General features: G+C 43.7%; 1 protein-coding gene across 3 annotated transcripts in view; it reads left to right on the top strand.

The window, feature by feature from the left end:
- Positions 1-811: 811 nt before the first annotated feature.
- The window catches only part of CAMK1D (calcium/calmodulin dependent protein kinase ID), a 209,224-nt gene continuing 191,864 nt past the window's right edge, over positions 812-18,171 (top strand). For 2 of the 3 annotated variants that reach the window (XM_041413409.1, XM_041413407.1), the window contains exon 1: positions 813-1,201. In XM_041413409.1, coding sequence (XP_041269343.1) covers positions 1,110-1,201 — 92 coding nt within the window. In that variant the 5' untranslated portion in view covers positions 813-1,109. Of the gene's footprint in view, positions 1,202-18,171 lie in introns of all 3 variants that reach the window. The other variant, XM_041413408.1, reaches the window with a different exon arrangement.

The raw sequence follows: 18,171 nt of genomic DNA, 5'->3' as shown, positions 1-18,171 counted from the left end.
GGGTGGGAGCGGTGCCAGGGCTGGACCCCCGGGCTGAGCGGTGCCCATCCCCGGCCCCGGGCTGCCTGACCCCTCTTAGGGTGCTCCTTGCTTCCAGGGCTGGGCTGGGTGAGGGTGGTCCTTGCTGGGGGACGAGATTTGCCATCCCAGGACTGTGCGTGCGTGTGCGAGGCAGGTGGGCACGGCCGCCCCCGCGCATCCCAGCGCAGAGCCCGTCCGGGCACCACGGCCGCTTGTGGTGTGCCTTTTTAATTTTCCTTTTTTTTTTTTTTTTTTTTCCTTCCTGGCTTTCCTTTTTTATTTTTTCCCCCCCTCTCGCTGCTTTCCCTCCCCTCCCGTTTGACGTGCATGGTTTTGGTGCAATGCGAATTATCTTCATTCAGTCAGGAGGGGCAGCGCCAGGCAGCAGAGCAGCGGCGGGGCTGCCTCCTCCTTCTTCCTCCTCCTCCTCCGCTTTCTCCTCTTCCTCCTCCTCCTCCTCCTCCTCCCATTGCCATAACAACCACGCACAGCCGCTGCGCCCGCGGGGCCGCTCCGCACCGCACCGCGCCCGGCAGGCTGAGCATCCCATGGGGCCCCGCACGGGGGTGGGGGAAGAGAAACAGTGACCTCCCTCCAAAAGAAAAAAAAAAAAAAAAAAAGAAAGAAAGGAAAAAAAAAAGAAAAACAAACAAACAACAAAAAAGGGGACTTTTCGGCGGGGCGGGTCAGTCAGGGAGCAAAGTGACCCCAGGACGCGGGTGCGCGCAGCTGCTGCGGGGCGCAGGAGGACGGACAGACGGGGCAGCCCCGGCAGCGGCTCCGCGGGGAGGGCACGGAGGAGGGGAGAGAAGGGGAGGGAACGGGGGGGTGAAGAGAAAGTTGGGAGGAAATAGCCCAGGAAAAGTGACACTCGCGGAGCCCGCCGGAGCGCGGAGGAAATAAAAGCGGCGGCGGGCAGGAAGTGTGAGGAGGAGGAGGAGGAAGGGGAGAAGAAGGAGGCGGAGGAGGAGGAAAAAGAAGAAGAAGAAACAGCAGCAGCCGCTGCCGCCGCGGCAGAAAAGAAAGCAAAAGCCGCCCGAGGGCTCGGAGCCGGCGGCGCGGCATCCGCGGGGCTGCGCGGCGCGGCCATGGCCCGGGAGAACGGGGACGGCGGCGGCTCCTGGAAGAAGCAGGCGGAGGACATCAAGAAGATCTTCGAGTTCAAGGAGACGCTGGGGACGTAGGTGGCGGGATTGGGCTGTGGGCGCTGTCCCTTCCCCCGGTTCCCCCGGGATGCGCGGTGCCCCCGCGGGTGGGTGCGGGTCTCTGCGCGGGGATTTGCGCACCCGCGGCTGCTGCTCCTCGCCCCGCGCATCCATCCGAGCAAGAAGTCGGAACAAGACCTGGGAACACGGAGGGAAATGGAATTGTGGGGCAGGAGCTGGGCTAGCATCACCCCTCGCCCTCCCCCCATGCCCCCCCAAAAAAGCGATAAAAAGGAAAAACCCCAAGTGCTTTAAAATATTCATAGAAAGAGGAGACGGGGGAATGTTTTTTCTTGATAGTGCAACTGTAAATAAATGCGGTCTGACTTGCACGCTTCCCCTAAAGCCGATGGCTGCAGCTATTCGTGGACAGACGAGCGGAAATAATCGGAGTGGATTGGATGTGTTTTAGCTACGATGCTTAACTGTTGTTGGGCTTTATTTGTTTTATTTATAGTGGCGAGGCATAAAGATTAGTAAAAGGTTAGAGTTGGTTTGGTGGCTTTTTTTTTTTTTTTTTTGAAGACTGAGAAAAAACACGCACAGATGGTGCAAGGAAGCGGGGTACAGGCTGGTGCCTTTTTGGCTGAGCAAAGAGTTTTATTTTTGTTTAAACTCATTTTTCTCACTCAGGATATTATGAAGGTAGGGAGCCGGCAGTGCTGGAGGAGCCGGCACGGGCTGCTGTGTGTGTGTACATTGTAATTAGAGTTGGGTTGTGCTGAGTGCTCCTCGTAGCTGTGTCCCCACAGCTCCAATTGAAACTTCCAGCGTCTCTCAAACCAAGCGCTGTTATTCCCGAGTAGTGCTTTTCCTACGCTCCGTGCCGCTTCCAAAACACAGCTGAACAAGTTTTGACTGTAACATTTGAGTTGCTTTCTGCTTCCAAGGGAAGGCTCCCTATAAGCAGGGTATTTCTGGTTCGTGGGCTTGCTGGTTTCCTATAAACAGGCTGAGAGTGGGAGCCGGGCTGAAGGTTTAACATGGACCTGGGTCAGCAGCTCCCTCGTGATGGGCTGGATAGGAAAACACCGACTTAGGAAATCAAATTAATGTCTGTCCAGGTCTCTGAAGAAGCAAAATGCAGTGTAAGAGCCAAGTGTCGTGATGTATCCTTGTCACCCTCGCTGAGTTTCTGCTGTGAGAATTTCATGCTGGGAGAGACGTGCCCCGCTTTGTCACCTTAGGTGTGCAGTGCCCTTCCTGAGCCAAGGGGTGCTGGGGAGGAAAGTTGGAATGCTCTGAGATTTGTTGGAGCAGCAGGACAATTCACTGGGGTTCCCATTGCACAGCAATGTGAGATCTCTGTGGCTGTGGCGTTGAAGCCACCTGCGAGGATTAATTTGTGCTGCAGGAAGAATTAATGCTGTGGCCTTGATCCAGATCCCTCTGTAGTTAAGGGCAGCTGGTGTAGGTCCCAAGGAAGGTAAAGCTGGTCAGAGTTAATAGTTATGCATATTAGCATGGCTGTTGCAAATTAAATTCATTTAAAATGGCCAATTAGTGTCTCAAACTATTAAACTGAGCCTCACAGTTTGGTGAGTCCTTTCTGATGGGAGTGGAAGCTGTGAAGTTTTCAAACTTGACTTAACAGTCAATCTAGAAAGTTTTTGAAAATTAAAATAATTGGATTACGAACCTGGGGCCATATAAAGAAAATAGAGCTGTTTTCTTTTCCATCCATAGCTGAATTTAGTTATGAATATATGTGTGTTTAGCAGCCTACACGTGGGTTGCCTTCTGGTTGTGCATTGCTTGGCTTCCGAGGGCAGGCTGATAATTAGAAGATTTGAATCTGAGTTTTGGTTCTGTCCTTGGCCACCCACCAGTGCAGCACCTGCAGTTCCTACCAGGTCTGGTGTGACTTACCAGGATGTGAAGCTTCTAAAAAATTTAGGCCATTGCTGTGCAAATCATTAAAGTGCCTGTTCTATTTCCACTGAAGGCAGTGAAGGGAGGTTCACTGACTTGAGCAGCAGATATACAGGCTTCAGGAGCCTAAATGATGGGAAACATTCTCAATTATTGATAAGAAAGTATTTAAATAGGAATTAAGCTATACAAGTATAAATAGCTTTAAAGTATTTGCACCAAAACGTTTTCCTCTGGCATTATTTAGGAGCAGGGTTAAAATCTGCTTTGATCCCTCCTGCCCTGTAAAGCTGAACTATGCTGGACAGCCAACACTTGATCTCACTGGCTAATAGATTTTTCTCTAGCATGGAGTGAAAAACTTGGCATGTCACATGAAATGTACTGGATTGTAGTAACTGTATTTTGCATTTCTCTGCCATTCCATTTCAGGATGCCAAAGTGCTAAAAGCACTTTTAACAGAAAAACAGCCCTTTTTCATGCAGCTGTCTTAACTGCCTGTGGTAAAATTGGCTAGAGAAAGAAAAGCACTAAAACCCATAATCAGAGAAAAAAGTGGAAAAGAAACTTTAAAAGCATATTTTATTTCAAGTGCATTGATTTGTGAATGTTAAATCTATGGGTACACCTTATTAATGATTCGTTCTCAGCAAAGAGCCTTTCATCTGATAAAAACTCTTCAGCAGATCTTTAACACAGGAGAGTTGAAATTTGCTGGAATTATTAAAAAGATCCTAAGTCAGTTAATCATCTGGGCTTCAAGGAAACTCTAATGAGTAGCCAGCTTCCCCTTCCAGAACTGGAATAAATTATTTACACATCCCTGTAAATCATGTCCAGCCACATTGATGCTGAAATTGAACTGGATGTCATGTCCAGATGTAAGAAAATAGCCCTTTTCCACCCAAAGAATTGCTTCCCTTGGTGGCTGGGGTCTGTGTTTGCTCTGCTCTGTGCTGTTGGACAATAATGTTTTTCTAAAGAAGTACCAGCAATGCAGTGGTTGGCTCAGATGTACCCAAACCTGTATTTACCCTCTTCTGTATTTATGCAGATATTAAAGCATGTGCAATCTTCTTTTGGGGCTGCAACCTCTCAGGTACAACAAAAGAAGAGTATCAACGAAAGATTTTGGTAATATTAGTCAGTATTAGTGTATTTTATAATACATGATTATTGGTACAGTTTATATGTTATTATATTACAATATTTATGATGGTCCCAATCCATTCTTGGGCTGTGCCACTCCACGTGGGACAGGGCACCACACTCCATATGCAGAGATTCATGGAGTGCCCCTTCTGGAACTCGACCTGTTTGCTGCAAAGCCATTGACAGTGAAATTACAAATCCTGAAAAAGTAGCTAGGAAAAAATAAGGAAAATAAGTCAAAATAAAATCATAGCAACAGGCCAGATCTTCAGCTAATGTTATTTAGAGTCCCTTCCAAGTCAATACAGGTGTGCTTGAGGAAAGAAGTGGATCTGACTCTTCTCTCTTTAGAGTTCCACAAATTCACCTACTGCAGCTCTACTCAGTTCCCTCTGGAACACAAATTGAGGGGGGAATTGAGGGCCTGCCTGGGGAGGGGGATTTCTGCCCCAGCCCTTGAGAGATGTGAAGTTTCACAGTAGCAGGAGTCTGATGAGTGATCACAGAAATATCACTTTTTTCCCTCCACATTTAAAATATGTTATGTCTAAGGCATTTTAAACCTTACATTTTGACACCCAAGAAATAATAAGAAAGTAGTTAAAGAGGAAGGTTCCATCGCTTGATCTGCTTAATTAGATCAACCCCACATTTCGAAGATATCTGTAATTAGGCCTAATTGACATCAGAGTTCTAATATTTAGAAAGGCTCAAACTTAGTAACTGTGAAAATACCGGTGCCGTCCTTAAAACTGATGTGGTGGATTCCTTAAAGCTTGGTAAGGATAACAGAGGGAGTTGCATGGATATAGCCATAACATAGTAAGAGCTGGGTGGGAAGACAAATACGCTTCAAATAAGTTTCCAGCACTTTCCTAAAATACAGTATAGAGAAAAACATATGGGTGGTTCTGTTTTTCTCTCTTCTCTGGGGCTCTGTGGTAATTTTTGGTTTATCTTTGTCACTTCCATACTCTTACACCGCTTGATGGGCTCCTGGCACTCTCCATGGCTCTGCCACACGCCAGTACGTGCTCGTTCATGCTGTGAGATGAAGTCACTCCTCATCCTCCTCTCACATCTCGTTCCTCTCTCACACACCCACGTGCTCACAGGCACACGCCTCGTCACGAACCCGTACGTGCTGGCTGCCATGTCCCTGTCCTCTCCACGCTGCCTTTCCAGCCTCGCCCTGCCGCTCCTGAGCTCATCCACCTCCTGCTCCTCTCTGGGTTTGGCTGCTCAGATCCTCCTGGGGGCTGTGCCTCGGGCCAGCCTCGGCTCCCAGAGCTGAGGAGGTGCTGGTGGCAAGGACAGGTCCTGGCAGGGGCCCCTCTCTGGAGGAGGGGCTGGGAGGTACCAGAGGGCTCCAGATCTGGTTGCCTCTGGTCAAAGGTCCTGCCTTTTCATCAGCTGGGTGCCAAAAGCGCTCGTCTTGGACTCACACAACAGATCATCCCTGTTCGGCCATTTAACTTGAGGCACCGTGCAAGTTACTCAGGTCTTCCCTTCTGATTTTGGACATTCTCAAGATGTAAAGAAAGATGTTGATGTTTGTGTTTTCCTTGGCTCGATGCCCCCTGTGATGATTGAGGGGTTTGTCTGATTTTCGAGTTTCTGCTGACATTACCAGCAATTGCTGCCTCTCTTTTATGACACCTCAGTGAGGCAGCAGTGGCTCTGTCAGACTGTTTCATATTTTCCTCAGTTCAGTATATTCCCTTTTTATATATTTTTTTTAAATTAAAGAAACATTTCACCTAAAAAAAAAAAAAAACAAAACAAAATCTTCACGGGAGAAAATGCAGTAGGCTGAAGTTGAGGTGCAGGTTTTCAGGAGCAATGCTGATGAACCACTGGAGCAAACCATGAAGGCAAGTGGATCTCATCTGCTCTGGGATGATTTTCTGGGAGCTCTGAAAGCTCTCAGGCTACAAGCAGTAGGAAAGTGCCTCTTGTCCATGTTTACAGAGGAAGATAGTTCATGGTAATTTCTGACCTTTAATCCATAACTCTGGGAATCTCGCTGTCAAACCCATGTGGGGTCAGGGATAATTGGTTCTAAGAGGTGCTTATGGCACCTCTCTCAAATCTGTGGGAGGAGTGAAAGCTGAGGTCCAAATATTAATGTTTAACTTAGTGGTGTGAAAAAACTCAGATGTTTTAGTTTGTGTGTTCTATTTAGCAAAAGCAGAAAAGTACTGTTAGGACTCCTTTAAGGGGATGCATTTTGTTTTAAACCAAGTAATCCTGTTTGCTATTGCCTGGCATAGGTTTCTATCCAGTTTGTTCTTGAAGGCTTAAAAATAATGAATTAGTATCTTTTGATGTAAATTGTGGGTCTTCCTTGAACAGTTACAGAAAATAACATGTTTGAGGGTTCATCTGGAATTGAAATGGGAAAGAAAGAAAGAAAAGTAAGATGACCAATGGATTTAAAGGCTGATGGTGAAGACTGGGAAAAAAATTGGCAGCCATTGGTGGGAAGGGATTTTTGACAGCACTCCAGCTCTGGTTCACAGGTGCATTTTGGAAAAGTGCTTGTTTGGGGCAACAGTTTAGCCTAAAGGCCAATTTTCTTTCATCATGTGAAATTAAGGTTTCAAAATACTCAATAATCAAAAGCTTTCAGGTGAATACGTAACTCTGGAGACACACAGTTGCTGTATTATCAGCTCACATATGTGCTCATGCTTCCTTTGTCAGCCTGTTTGTCTGCTAGTTTTGATGCCTTGTCTCATTTTTTCCCTGCCTTGTCTCTTTTTCTGTGGATATTCTCTTTCGAGTATGCCTTGGTCGTGCCTGAGCTCCCTGCTGCCAGGGGTACCTGCTCACCTGCATGCCTGTGCAGCCAAGGAGAGGGCTTGACCAGCAAGAGGACAGTAAGATATTGGGCTTGGGTTGGAGCAGACAGTTTGGGTTTTCTCCTGCTATTTTTTTGCTTAGGAAAATGTGAACCTTGCCTCGGCCAACACTTAATTTCAGTCCTCAGGACTTCAATATAACAAATATCTATTCCAAGACTTCTCTCCGTGTAGGGCGAAACATGCACAAAAGCATTGGTGTTTTTTGGCAGCCACAGTGGTAGCTGACACCCCAAAAGCTCCCAGCAAGCAAAACCCAGAGGGTGTAGAGGTGGTGGACGGAGCTGAACCCAACTCTTTGGAGCCCTACAGCAATCCTTGAACCAAAAGTCTCTTGTTCCCATCACAGCCACAACACAGTGGGTGTGAGAGCCTTCTTCGCTGCCGCTCCTGCCATCTGGAGCAGCCTGTCTGCTTCCTTCACCCTCCATCTGCTTTCACACAGGAGCTGAAAGATCTCTCTGTCCGTGTCTTCCTTCCTTTTTGCCTCTTTTTCTCTCCACCTTGGTTACTGACCTCAATTATTTTTGTTGTCCTTCACACGCAGTTCTCCTGACTACGTGCAGAATATTAGTTGGGGTTGCTTAATCCTTTCAAGCATGCAAGGATACAATTAATATTGAATAAAGTAGTATTGTTTTGGTCTGCTTGACAATAACAGGCATTTATAATAGGATTCTGGATTTATTGCCAGTAATGGTATTCACTTAACCGGTGACTCACAGTTTATATTCATGATTACTTAATAGGACCTAATTTTCTAGTCATTTTAGATAGCAGGAAAACAAGTTGGAACTAAATGGGTGCTGTTAGTAAACAGGTAATGAGTGAAAGGAGGGATAAAAAATTCCTCGGGGCAGCGATCTGTCATTTTCATTGGAATTCAAACCACCTTGCATTTCAGTGCTTCTCTGTAAATAATAATTAACAACAATAACAATAATTTGCAAACATATGTGTGTGATTGGGCTGCTGTTGAATGCCAAATAGCTGGCTTAGCAATCAGAATATGTCTCATTTCTAGCAATCACAGTGTTCCTTAAAACCTTTCCATCAAATCTTAACACCAATATGTTTTTTTTATTATCTGACTTGGCGGTTCCTATAATTTTCCTACGAATGTTGTGCCAATCACTTTTGAAAAAGAAAGCTATAAATAACAGATTGTTAATAAACTTTTGAAGGCCCTTTCACTGATGTTTCCATGTTGAAAGCTGCACATTGAGTTTTATGCCAGGATTACTCACCAAACAGATTGTATAAGGTTAAATCAAAATAATACTCTTAAGCAGAATTTTTTGGCTGAGTTAAAAAGCCTTTTTTCTTCTTGTTTTTTCATTTTTAAAATTTATTTATTTTTTTTATTTTAACACTGGATGTGCTACGAAAAAGCTACTGGGAAGCTCTGTTTTGGATCTGATCTATGTGTAGAACAGCTGAGCACAGTGCTGGGGATCCTCTGTAACAACAGCTCCCTGATTTTGCTTGATCTTTTCCTGAGCAATATCACGGGTCACAGCTAAAATATCAACAGTTTAGGACAACTGGACTGCATAAGATCAGCTCTTAAAATAACTTTTCCAAGAGTGAAATGAGAAGCACATGAGAGAAAACATGCTGGCTTAGTTGTATTGAGGATTTGTTTCTATTTTGATTTCTATTTTGGTTTTCTTATATCTCAAATTGGAGGGAAACCAAACAGCTTCAGTCTTCTTAGAGTCTCCAGGAGGAACAAGAAGGAGGTACTTGATGAAAATGACCAGGAGCAGCAACAGGGTAAAGAATTGTGGCATCTCCCAGCTAGATCCTTTCCTTTGGACTTTTTTCTGCAGGATTCTTCTCATTTTCTTGCTCTTAATGCTCCCACTAATTTAGGTTGAGGATTTGGAAATATGTTCTTTCAAGCCTGAACACCCAAAAGCTGGGAATTACATCTGAATCCAAACTCCAGCCTTATGTAGGGGACTGTCCTGCTCCTTTTAGTAGTGGACACTGTGTCAGCACCAAGGTCCACAAAATATATTTATTTGTTTGTGATTCACCCAGGGTCATCACATATAAATCATTTTTACTAGCTAAGGTTTGGAGATGCAAAGCACTGTCTCTGGGCTGTTGGTAACAGCGTGGGTGCCTTATTGCTGTGTTGTTTCAGCTGCTCAGAGGAATCCAGAGCTGCCCAGAGCTATAAAGAGCTGGAACAGTTCTTGGGGTGATGTGGGATTGCTCGCAGCAGGATCCCAGCCTCCCAGCCCAGCTTAAATAATTCAAAGGACCAGGCTTCAAGCAGGCATGTTTTCCATACAAACTCACCAACTGTGAACCTACTGCCCCACTGTGATGGGCAAGGGCAGAAATGATGGAATCTATTGGATGAAAAACTGTGGAAAAAACCCAAATTACATAGAAAATCCGAACAACACAAAAGAGAGCTGAAGAGAGAGGAGAGCACTTAGAGGCTTTGCAGCCAAGTGGAAAACTCCTCTGGGGAAGGCACAGGTTGCTAATCACATTCAGCCATAGTAGAGAGAGATTGCTGGAGCATACCTGGATAATCCTTCACTCTTATTTTGAGTTGGCTTGGAGATTTCCTCCCACTGCTCACTCTTGTCTTCTCCTGCCTCTCAGTGTAAGTAGCTCAGCACCATGTGCCCAGCCATGAAGCCTGTGGTGTTTTGGAAATTTTAGGCATAGCCAAGTGCTTGGTATGTGCTGCCAGTGGCACAGGACACTGTGAGCTCATTAAACAGCTCTCCACGCTGTTTTCTTGAATAACACCTGTACAAATTCAAAGGCTCTGTCTTTCACTTTGGGACATTTTGTAGCTGCAGCCTGAGCTATCTTAAGGACTATCTAAAGTTCTGGGATCAGCATCAGCCTTACACCTCTGCTTTAATGGGATTTCTTGCCTCAGGGGTGTAATTAATTTGTTCAACTTTTTTTGAGGGGAAAATCTGACACTGTTAAGCTTTTCCATGGGCTGATGATGAGCATCACAAAAACACCACCTCCTTCTCTGGGTGTAAGCCATAGTGTTTTGAGACACCTTCTCCAGCATAATTACATAGCAACCTGAATATTGCAAAGCAAACAAGCTCTCCCTCCCAAAATAAAACACTCTCAAATGTAAAAAAAGCACCGTGAAGCAGCACAAACCCCTCTCATCTCTTCTAGGGAGGGAAGAGGGGGGCAAACAACACACAGCTTGTTAGCCAAGTTGCTTGAAGCACTATGAGAAGATGCTTAGATAAAAACATTAGTGGAGCAGAAAAACAGCGTGGCTCCTTTTGGCCTAATGACCCAGGCACTGGAGCATAAGAGGAATAATTTAGAAGGAAGGGAAATGTCCCCTGTTACAGGTTTGATTTATGCCTTTTAGGAAGGAGGAGGCTATATATTTAGGTGTCAGGGGAGAATGTACCAAGAAATGAGCTGAAAAAATGGTTTTCAGAGGCACATAGACACAGGGTACTGCAGGCTGCAGGGGGACTTCTGCTCTTGGACATGTTAAGGTGCATCTGGAGTAATTTTACTGGCTAATTTTCCTGTCCATAGCCATGTAATTTATGACATAGACATAAATTTTATGTTCTTAAGAGAGAGACCCTGAAAGAAAAAAAATCTTGGAGAGCTTCGTAGGCAAGTCCATTGAGTGAGTGTTTCTGATGAAACTTGTATTTTTAATGGAAAGCAATGAAAGTGATTAAAGGATTCCTGAGTAAGAGCTGAGATGATTTGTGCCCAGAAAGCAAATGGGTTCCCTGTTGCTACTGCTGGAAGGGAACATCACAGGCACTAAAGCTGAGAACAGGCTGGTCCTGCAGGTGAGGGGAAAGATGAAAGGAGAGCAAAGGGGCAAAGCAGAGCAATGGGATTCAGCTGCAGCTTAACTGGCTCTAGAGACTTTTAAATCCCCCTCCTTGTTCATGAGCTGGAAAAATTCATAGACATGGGTTTTTTGGACAGGACAGCTTGAACTGCACCAGTACACTTCCATCAATTTCCATGACCACTAAAATGACTGGCAGCTTCAGTGCCAGTGTTTGCCCAGGAGATTGTGTGGTGTTGTGACATCTTTGTCTTGCACTGCCACGTGGTTGTGAGGAAGATAGAGGAGCCCTCTGTGTACATAGAAGTAGATACAGTGTCTATGTGTACACACACATAGACACTGTACTATATATATATTTATATTATATATATTGTATAATATATATATTATATATTATGTATATTGTATTATATATCTAGTGTATATATTTATATTGTATATAATATGTAAATATATATTTTTATATATTATATATATAAAATGTGTATAAATGTATGTATACCCACATATTAAAAATGCTATTTATATAGTGATGTATAGAGATATACAGCCATAAATAGCTTTTTTTTTTTTTTTTTTGCCAAGCAGCATGTTGTTTGGCTTCATTAATGAATACATAGATAATGGCTCATGCAATTTGGCAAATTTTAAGGCCATCATGAATTTTGTTAATTTATTCTGTTGTTTGAATTTTTCTTCATATTTGGGTTCCATTTAGGGGAAGGCAGAAACTGTGTGTTGCCCCTGTGCTCCATTATCTAACAGGGATGAACCCAGAAAAATGAGAAGTTAAAAGCACAATGGTCCTTCCCTCTCCTCCTGTCCTCCACCTCCATGTTACCTCTGCTACAGCAAACCCCTGCTTTCCATCTCTTGTCTAAAACCTGCAGTTTTGGCTCTGGAGGGTGCCTGTAAAATGTGTACTTAGATGTCTCCTTGTGTGTTGGCTTTGTGGTCTCAGTAGATCTTCCTGAAGTCAGAGGGTGGCACAAAAAAGCACAACTGGTTCTCTTATTTTATCTTAAATAATTTGTAACATCTCAGAGTTGCTGTAAAATTCTGCCTTTGATTTCCTCAGCTTGGAGGTTTTCCTGTGTGAGTCAAGAGAAGCCCCTGCTACTGAGCAGCAGGCTGGAATAGCAGCATTGTACACTCCTTACTCCCAGCTTTCAAACATCATTTTAAAGTTACAAGGCTGTGAAGGAGCACCTTGCAACTCCACAACAGAAGGGGAAGGGGCTGAACACATCCCACAGGACAGTTCCCATCTTCTGCCAGCTGAGCTGTTTGCAGGGGTGTGCTGAGAATTTATTTAATGAAATAATACAGGATAAAAATAGTTCTCTAAAAAATAGGTGGGGGAAGGGAAGAAGTACAGAATACAAGAAGTTTTATTTCTTTTCATTCCATGGATGCTATAAATCAGTGGAGAAGTCAGTTGGAGTTTTTTTTCCCCTTCTGTGTTGCATCGTTAAAAAATCATCAGCCACTACACTGAAATGGTTTGCAAGAGCGACTTTGGCAGGAGCAATTTCTGCTTGAGAACAATAAAAAATGAGTAGATGCCAGGTTGAGTTCGTGTGTCAGTGGTTACTGAATTCAACTTAAGAGCTGTAAATGGAACCAATCATCATTTCTTAATGAGATATATGAGAACAAAGAATCACAATGCTTGAATAATCTGTCACATCTCTATCAGTGCTACTTAAGCAATTATTCAGTTTGTTCAGTGGTTTGGCAGGTAACATGACAAAAATCAATTTATGAAGCAGATTAAATGTAAATATGCAGCACTTTTTTTTTTGTTCCCCCCCCAAGAATGCCATTCTAAAGTTTTTTATCCTTACAATCCCTTCCCAGTCACCTGTTCTCAGTGGTAGTGCTTGGATGAAGTGCTGCATGGCCCATAGTGACATTTTTCACCAGATCATTTGTCTTTAATCCATCTCTGGTCTAATGAGACTGTCATCTGGGCCTCAGTAAAAATGAATGATGCATTTCTCTGATGTACAGTGTAAGTATGTTTTTCACTGCTGAGACTGTATTTTCCCAGGAACCTTAAAGAAACGCATTCCTCAGCCTGAACCATAAAGAAACCCATTCCTCAGCCCTTATTAACTCTTAATGTAAATATTTCTGAATATTTTATTCATTTGGCAGCTGACGTGGGAGAAACTTGGTATGAGTTCCCTAGGAGCTAAATAGCAACCATTGTACCTGGAGTTGATACCATCACCTCTTTTAATAGCAGAGCTCTCATGGTGCTGCAGCAGACTGTGACTGGGACAGTCCCATCCCTGTTTGTAGTGGTGGGAATCTGCAGCAAACACTGATAACAGCTGCCACAGGGGTCACAGTGCCGTGTTCAGCAGCTGGTGTTCACTGGTTTTACCCTTTTCTTCCCTAAATGAGTCCTCAATACTTTGAATGAAGCTGTGGCAGAGAAGAGGTAATTTTTTCCCCCCTATGAAATGTTTTCACCTCTTGTCTTCTTCATGGGGAACTCATAGATTTTTGTTCCCCTGCACAAATAACTCCTGAATTCCCTCAGTCCAGTTGTGTTTTGTATAATCTACAAGATGCCATTGACTTACCTGGATGTGTATCTCATCATGCCTCTTGTACTGTCACCACGTTCTCAGCAGAGATGTCACAACAACTTTTAGGGAATTGTGAGTGCTTTTCTTTTTATTTCAGCCAAGGTGACAGGGTTCCAAGAAGCCTTTAAAATACACCAGAGGACTGTGTTATGGAAGAGAATAGTATTTAACTTATTGTTACCGTGTGACTCCTGTTTCTATAAAGTTTGAGCAAATCACATCCTTACAACATCTGTGATACTGATAACTCTTATGCTTATATTTTAGCTACATTAATGCATGACATATGGACTTCCAGTAGTATCTGGTTATTCAGTTTCTGCTCAACATCTCGCATTTTGTGGTGACTGTTGAAGAATCTGAATATGTCTGGTATTTCCTTATCTATTATTGGTGTTGCTGTAGTGTTTAGATTGTGGTTTGTTGGCTAACTGTCAAATACTTATGGTTTCATTAAGAAACAGATGTACAGGTCTACACTTTGTTTTTGTAGCTGCACTTTTGACATATTGTAAATGCCCTTAATTGATTTTGTTCAGGATAATACCATCTGCTGGCATCTGTTTCTGCTGTGGCTCTTGTTGGATACTTGTGTGCATCATGGTCTACAGGGACAAATTAGAATGTCAGCAAGGTACTATGTCCACTTTTTTTTTTTCCTGAAATAAATGAAAGCAGAGTTTGAACACTGGACAACCTATTACATACATAATTTCATATCTAGATTAATACAGTTTATTACAGAAATCATATTTCCGGCAAAAATTGGGCCCTCTGTGCATTTTGAGATCTCTTAATGTATTGTTGGTGTGTCTGCAAATATATAAAAAGTTGCAGATTGGGAGAAAAAGCATCTTTGGCTTTATATTTGTCTCCACATTGATCATGGAGAGATGTGGAATACACTTCTAGATCTTCCTGAAGCCTTTAGACAAAACTGTCTAACAAATAGTCAAAAGAAGTGATGTTAACACGTCACTTACTGTGTCTGTAAAGCTGATGGTCTTGTAAGCCTTTAATATAGCTAGATATGTTCTGATGTGAAGATTTTGGTGGCAGAAGCAATACTGGATATGCACTAGATGAGAGTTCTGCTGAGGGTGAAACTAGGAAAATATGTGCTGTCTCCAAAATTCTTATTTTTGAGTAGGCCACTGTCCTGTTGGATTTAGCTCTCCATATTCCACTCTGTCCTTCCTAGTAGGTAGAATCAGCATTTATGGTGGATTTTATTGCAGTTGCCGTGTCTGTGTCTGAACTGTGAAATGCAACAGAAATTCCATTTCCAGGCATTCCCTGTCTCTGCTCACGATAAGTGCAGGCAAGCATCAAAAATTATATAGGTCAGGATTTATCTGTAGTGCCCTAACTCTGTTCCCAATAAAAGTAGTGAGAGTTAGCCTTTGATGTCAGTGAGACAGCATTCATCCAGTTTTGAGATGCTTATGACCCCTTTACCTCTCCAGACCTCACACATGCAGTGGTGACAGGGAGAAGCAGGGTCATGCAGAGAAATGAGAGTTCTCCAAATACCACTGCAGACAGGGAGAGGGGTGTGCTCAGTGTTTCAGTAGAAGTGGGTCACCAGCCTGAAATACTTGTGTCCCAGCAGGGCTGGATTGTCCTTGAGCTGGAGTAGCCTTTGCTTCACATGGGCAGGATTTGGGTGAAAACTTAATTTCAGAGAGCCTTCATGGCTGTGTGTGTGTGTGTGTGTGTGTGTGTGTTGGAGCTCACATGAAAGTAATGGGAAAAGTACAGGTTCTCCTTTGACTTGGACAGTCACTTTGACCCTGCTATTGCTGTCTTCCACTGCTGATATCTGCAGGACTGGTGCTCCCATGCTGGTACCCACTCAGGAGTCAGACCTCGTAAAGTCATGAGCTTTAGGGATGATGTGGACTAATGGTGGAGTGATGTGTTGGGTTGAAGAGCACTAGATAACGATTTGGGAGACCTGGGTTTTGTTTCTGACTGTGGCACTGGCATTTTTTTGTGACCTTGGAGAAGTTGCAGCACCTCACTGTCCTGGTTTCCCCATCTGTCCAACAGTTCCTGACCTACTTTGTAAGTCACTTTGAGATCTAACTCATTAGAGCTTGCTATGTGAGATGTTCAGAATGTACTGTGCAAGGCGTTGTTTTGTCATGGTCATGTGGTGAGAATCTCCCCTCTTGTTTCCAAGTATGTTGGGAACTCAGCTGCAATGCTCGTGATTGGCAGATGATGCTTTGTGGGGAGCACAAAGCCAGAATCTGATCCCTTTCCTAAAAATACCACTTCAAAAAGAGGTGGACAGCTCCACCTCAAAAATGCTAGAAATGGGACAGGAGAGTAAACCCAACTAAGTGCATTTTGTTTTCTGAAACTGTTCCTGCCTTTCAGTGTGCAGGGAACCCCAGCAAGACAGAAAAACCTTCCAGAAATGTCTCTGAGCACTCAGCACCAGCCAGTGATGGGTTTTGTAGTACAGGTTCGTTGGTGGATGGACATTAGGGAGACACCTGTAGGAAGCTGTAAAGCTGGGAGGCAGTTTCCCCCTCCTGTGCAGTCTGTGTTACAACCGGGAGTCAGAAAATAGCAGCCCTTTAGCACCACGCTGCCAACAGAGTGGGATTTGCAGAGCAGGATAAGGATTTGTGCTGCCCTGAAGAGCCCTCCAATGATAAGACATTTTGGTTTTGCCTTGAAGACACATCTGTAGCATTAGCCATGTGTTATCTGCTAATTACATTTTTTAATGTCTCACAATGTTTGTGCTGCTTGAAAATCAGTTCAGTAACTAAAGGCAGCACAGTGAGTGGCTACTGATGTGATAAAGCTTTTGAAACACCTTCAAAAAAACAATGAAAGCAATTATAGGAATGTCTTCATTTCCATGTCTTGGGGGAAAAAAATTGTACCTGTGAGGTGTAAGAGGATTAGAGTAGTGTTTCCAGTCACTGCAGCAGTACTGTTTTAAAAAGCCTTTTTGTAGGCACAGTGCATTCAAGTTTTTTCTCTGATTCTGGAAAAAAGTAAAGTTCATGCATAAATTGGCAAGCAGACTTTCATTTAAGCTGTGTGATTTACATCTGCTAGTGAAGGCTGCTGCTGTAGAGCATTTGGCATTCATCAGAAAAATCTCCAAGTCTAAACAGTTTTATTATGCAAAGTTACATAGTTGGAAGGTAAAACACTCTGTCTTTTTCCACTTTGATGAACCAGGCTAGATGATGGATGTCCCATCAAATGTCTCATAAATTTGCAGGGAAGGTGAGTAGCTGCAGGTCTCACTGTTCACCCTGTGGCTGCTCTAAGCCCTGAGGGAAAAGGATGCTTAGCTGGGCTGTGAGTGAGAGAGCAGCTGTACTCAAGAAACCATGTGGGTTCTCAAAAAATGTGCTAGAAAGCCATTGGCATCTTCATGAATTAGCACCCCAATATCTGGATATTTCCATTCAGATTTTATTAGTGCAGCTTTATACTTCTTGCAAGACACTTCTACTAACAAAGCTTACTTCACATGCATAGAGATTTTCCTGAAGAGAATTTTCCTTAGTGACTTAGGGAAATTTGTAATTCACTATAACATTTATTAAAGCTTCACCCTGTTTAGTATGTGATTACTTTGCTCATTCATAGTGCCATGTGTTCACTCTGAAGTCTTCTTAGAGGTGTGAAGTCAAAGAGATTTCAGAAGGAGCAAATATATTAAGCCCTTAATGCTTTTTTTTTTTCACTAGGTGTGGACTGCTGAAAGGTGACCAAAGGGATTCTCCTGAGTGACTGTCCTCTGTATTTCTGTACATTCCTACATAAGGCAAAGGATTTGCTAATCCCACCCAGAGCTCATCACAGCAGCCAAAACAAGCCCTTGGTTTTGGGAGGGAGCCCTCTCTATGCACTGCAGCTGAGTGGGGTGGGAGCTGTGGGTCAGCCCTGCTGGGACACCAGTCACTGGGAGTCACCACCTGGATGGGACAGCCCAAGCTGGGCAGAAGCAGCTGGGGAGGTCCTGGCCTTGGTGTCCTGCACCCACCCAGCATCACCACAACCAGCAGCAGCTAGAGCCCTGCTAAGCCACTTTGTACAACATCCTTGCAGGAGAGTCTTGGCAGGGTGAGAGAGAAAAAGCTATTTAGCTCAGCACACTGTTGGTGCACCATAAATATTTTTCTCCATTCCATGAAAACTGCAATAAGGGAACACCAGCCTTCATGAAATGCCCTTTAAAATGCACTAAGAAAACTCTATATTAATAGGTTCCTATTTATTCAAGCAAACCTTTAAAATAAGCTCTGAGTGCTCAGAAAAGTAACTTTCTCCATCACAGGCAAAGGAATTGCGTTGTTTTTTATTTTGGATAGCTTTGTTTTTTCTGGGAAGAGGACTGTAGCAGAAGGAATAACCCAAGACAATAATTTGGGCCTTGAACAAAACCAATTTCTTGCTTGTAATTGGGGTTCTCCTCAGAGGCTGTACTTTATGTGGACAGTATAAAACTTGGCGGTCTTTCAAAGTCTTGAGGGAACAAAAGAAAGGACTCATTATCCCCTCACCTTGTGCACTGCAGAGATTGTGAGAAGAACTGCTGTTTCCCGGGAGTTACTGGTTCCTTTTGAGGCAATGAAGAGGCTGGGTGGGA

Source organism: Onychostruthus taczanowskii, unplaced genomic scaffold, assembly GCF_017590055.1.
Source record: "Onychostruthus taczanowskii isolate IOZ18803 unplaced genomic scaffold, ASM1759005v1 scaffold41, whole genome shotgun sequence".
NCBI classification, from domain to species: domain Eukaryota; kingdom Metazoa; phylum Chordata; class Aves; order Passeriformes; family Passeridae; genus Onychostruthus; species Onychostruthus taczanowskii.
Note: the sequence above shows the minus strand (reverse complement) of the source record. Positions and strands in the feature narration are given on the sequence as shown.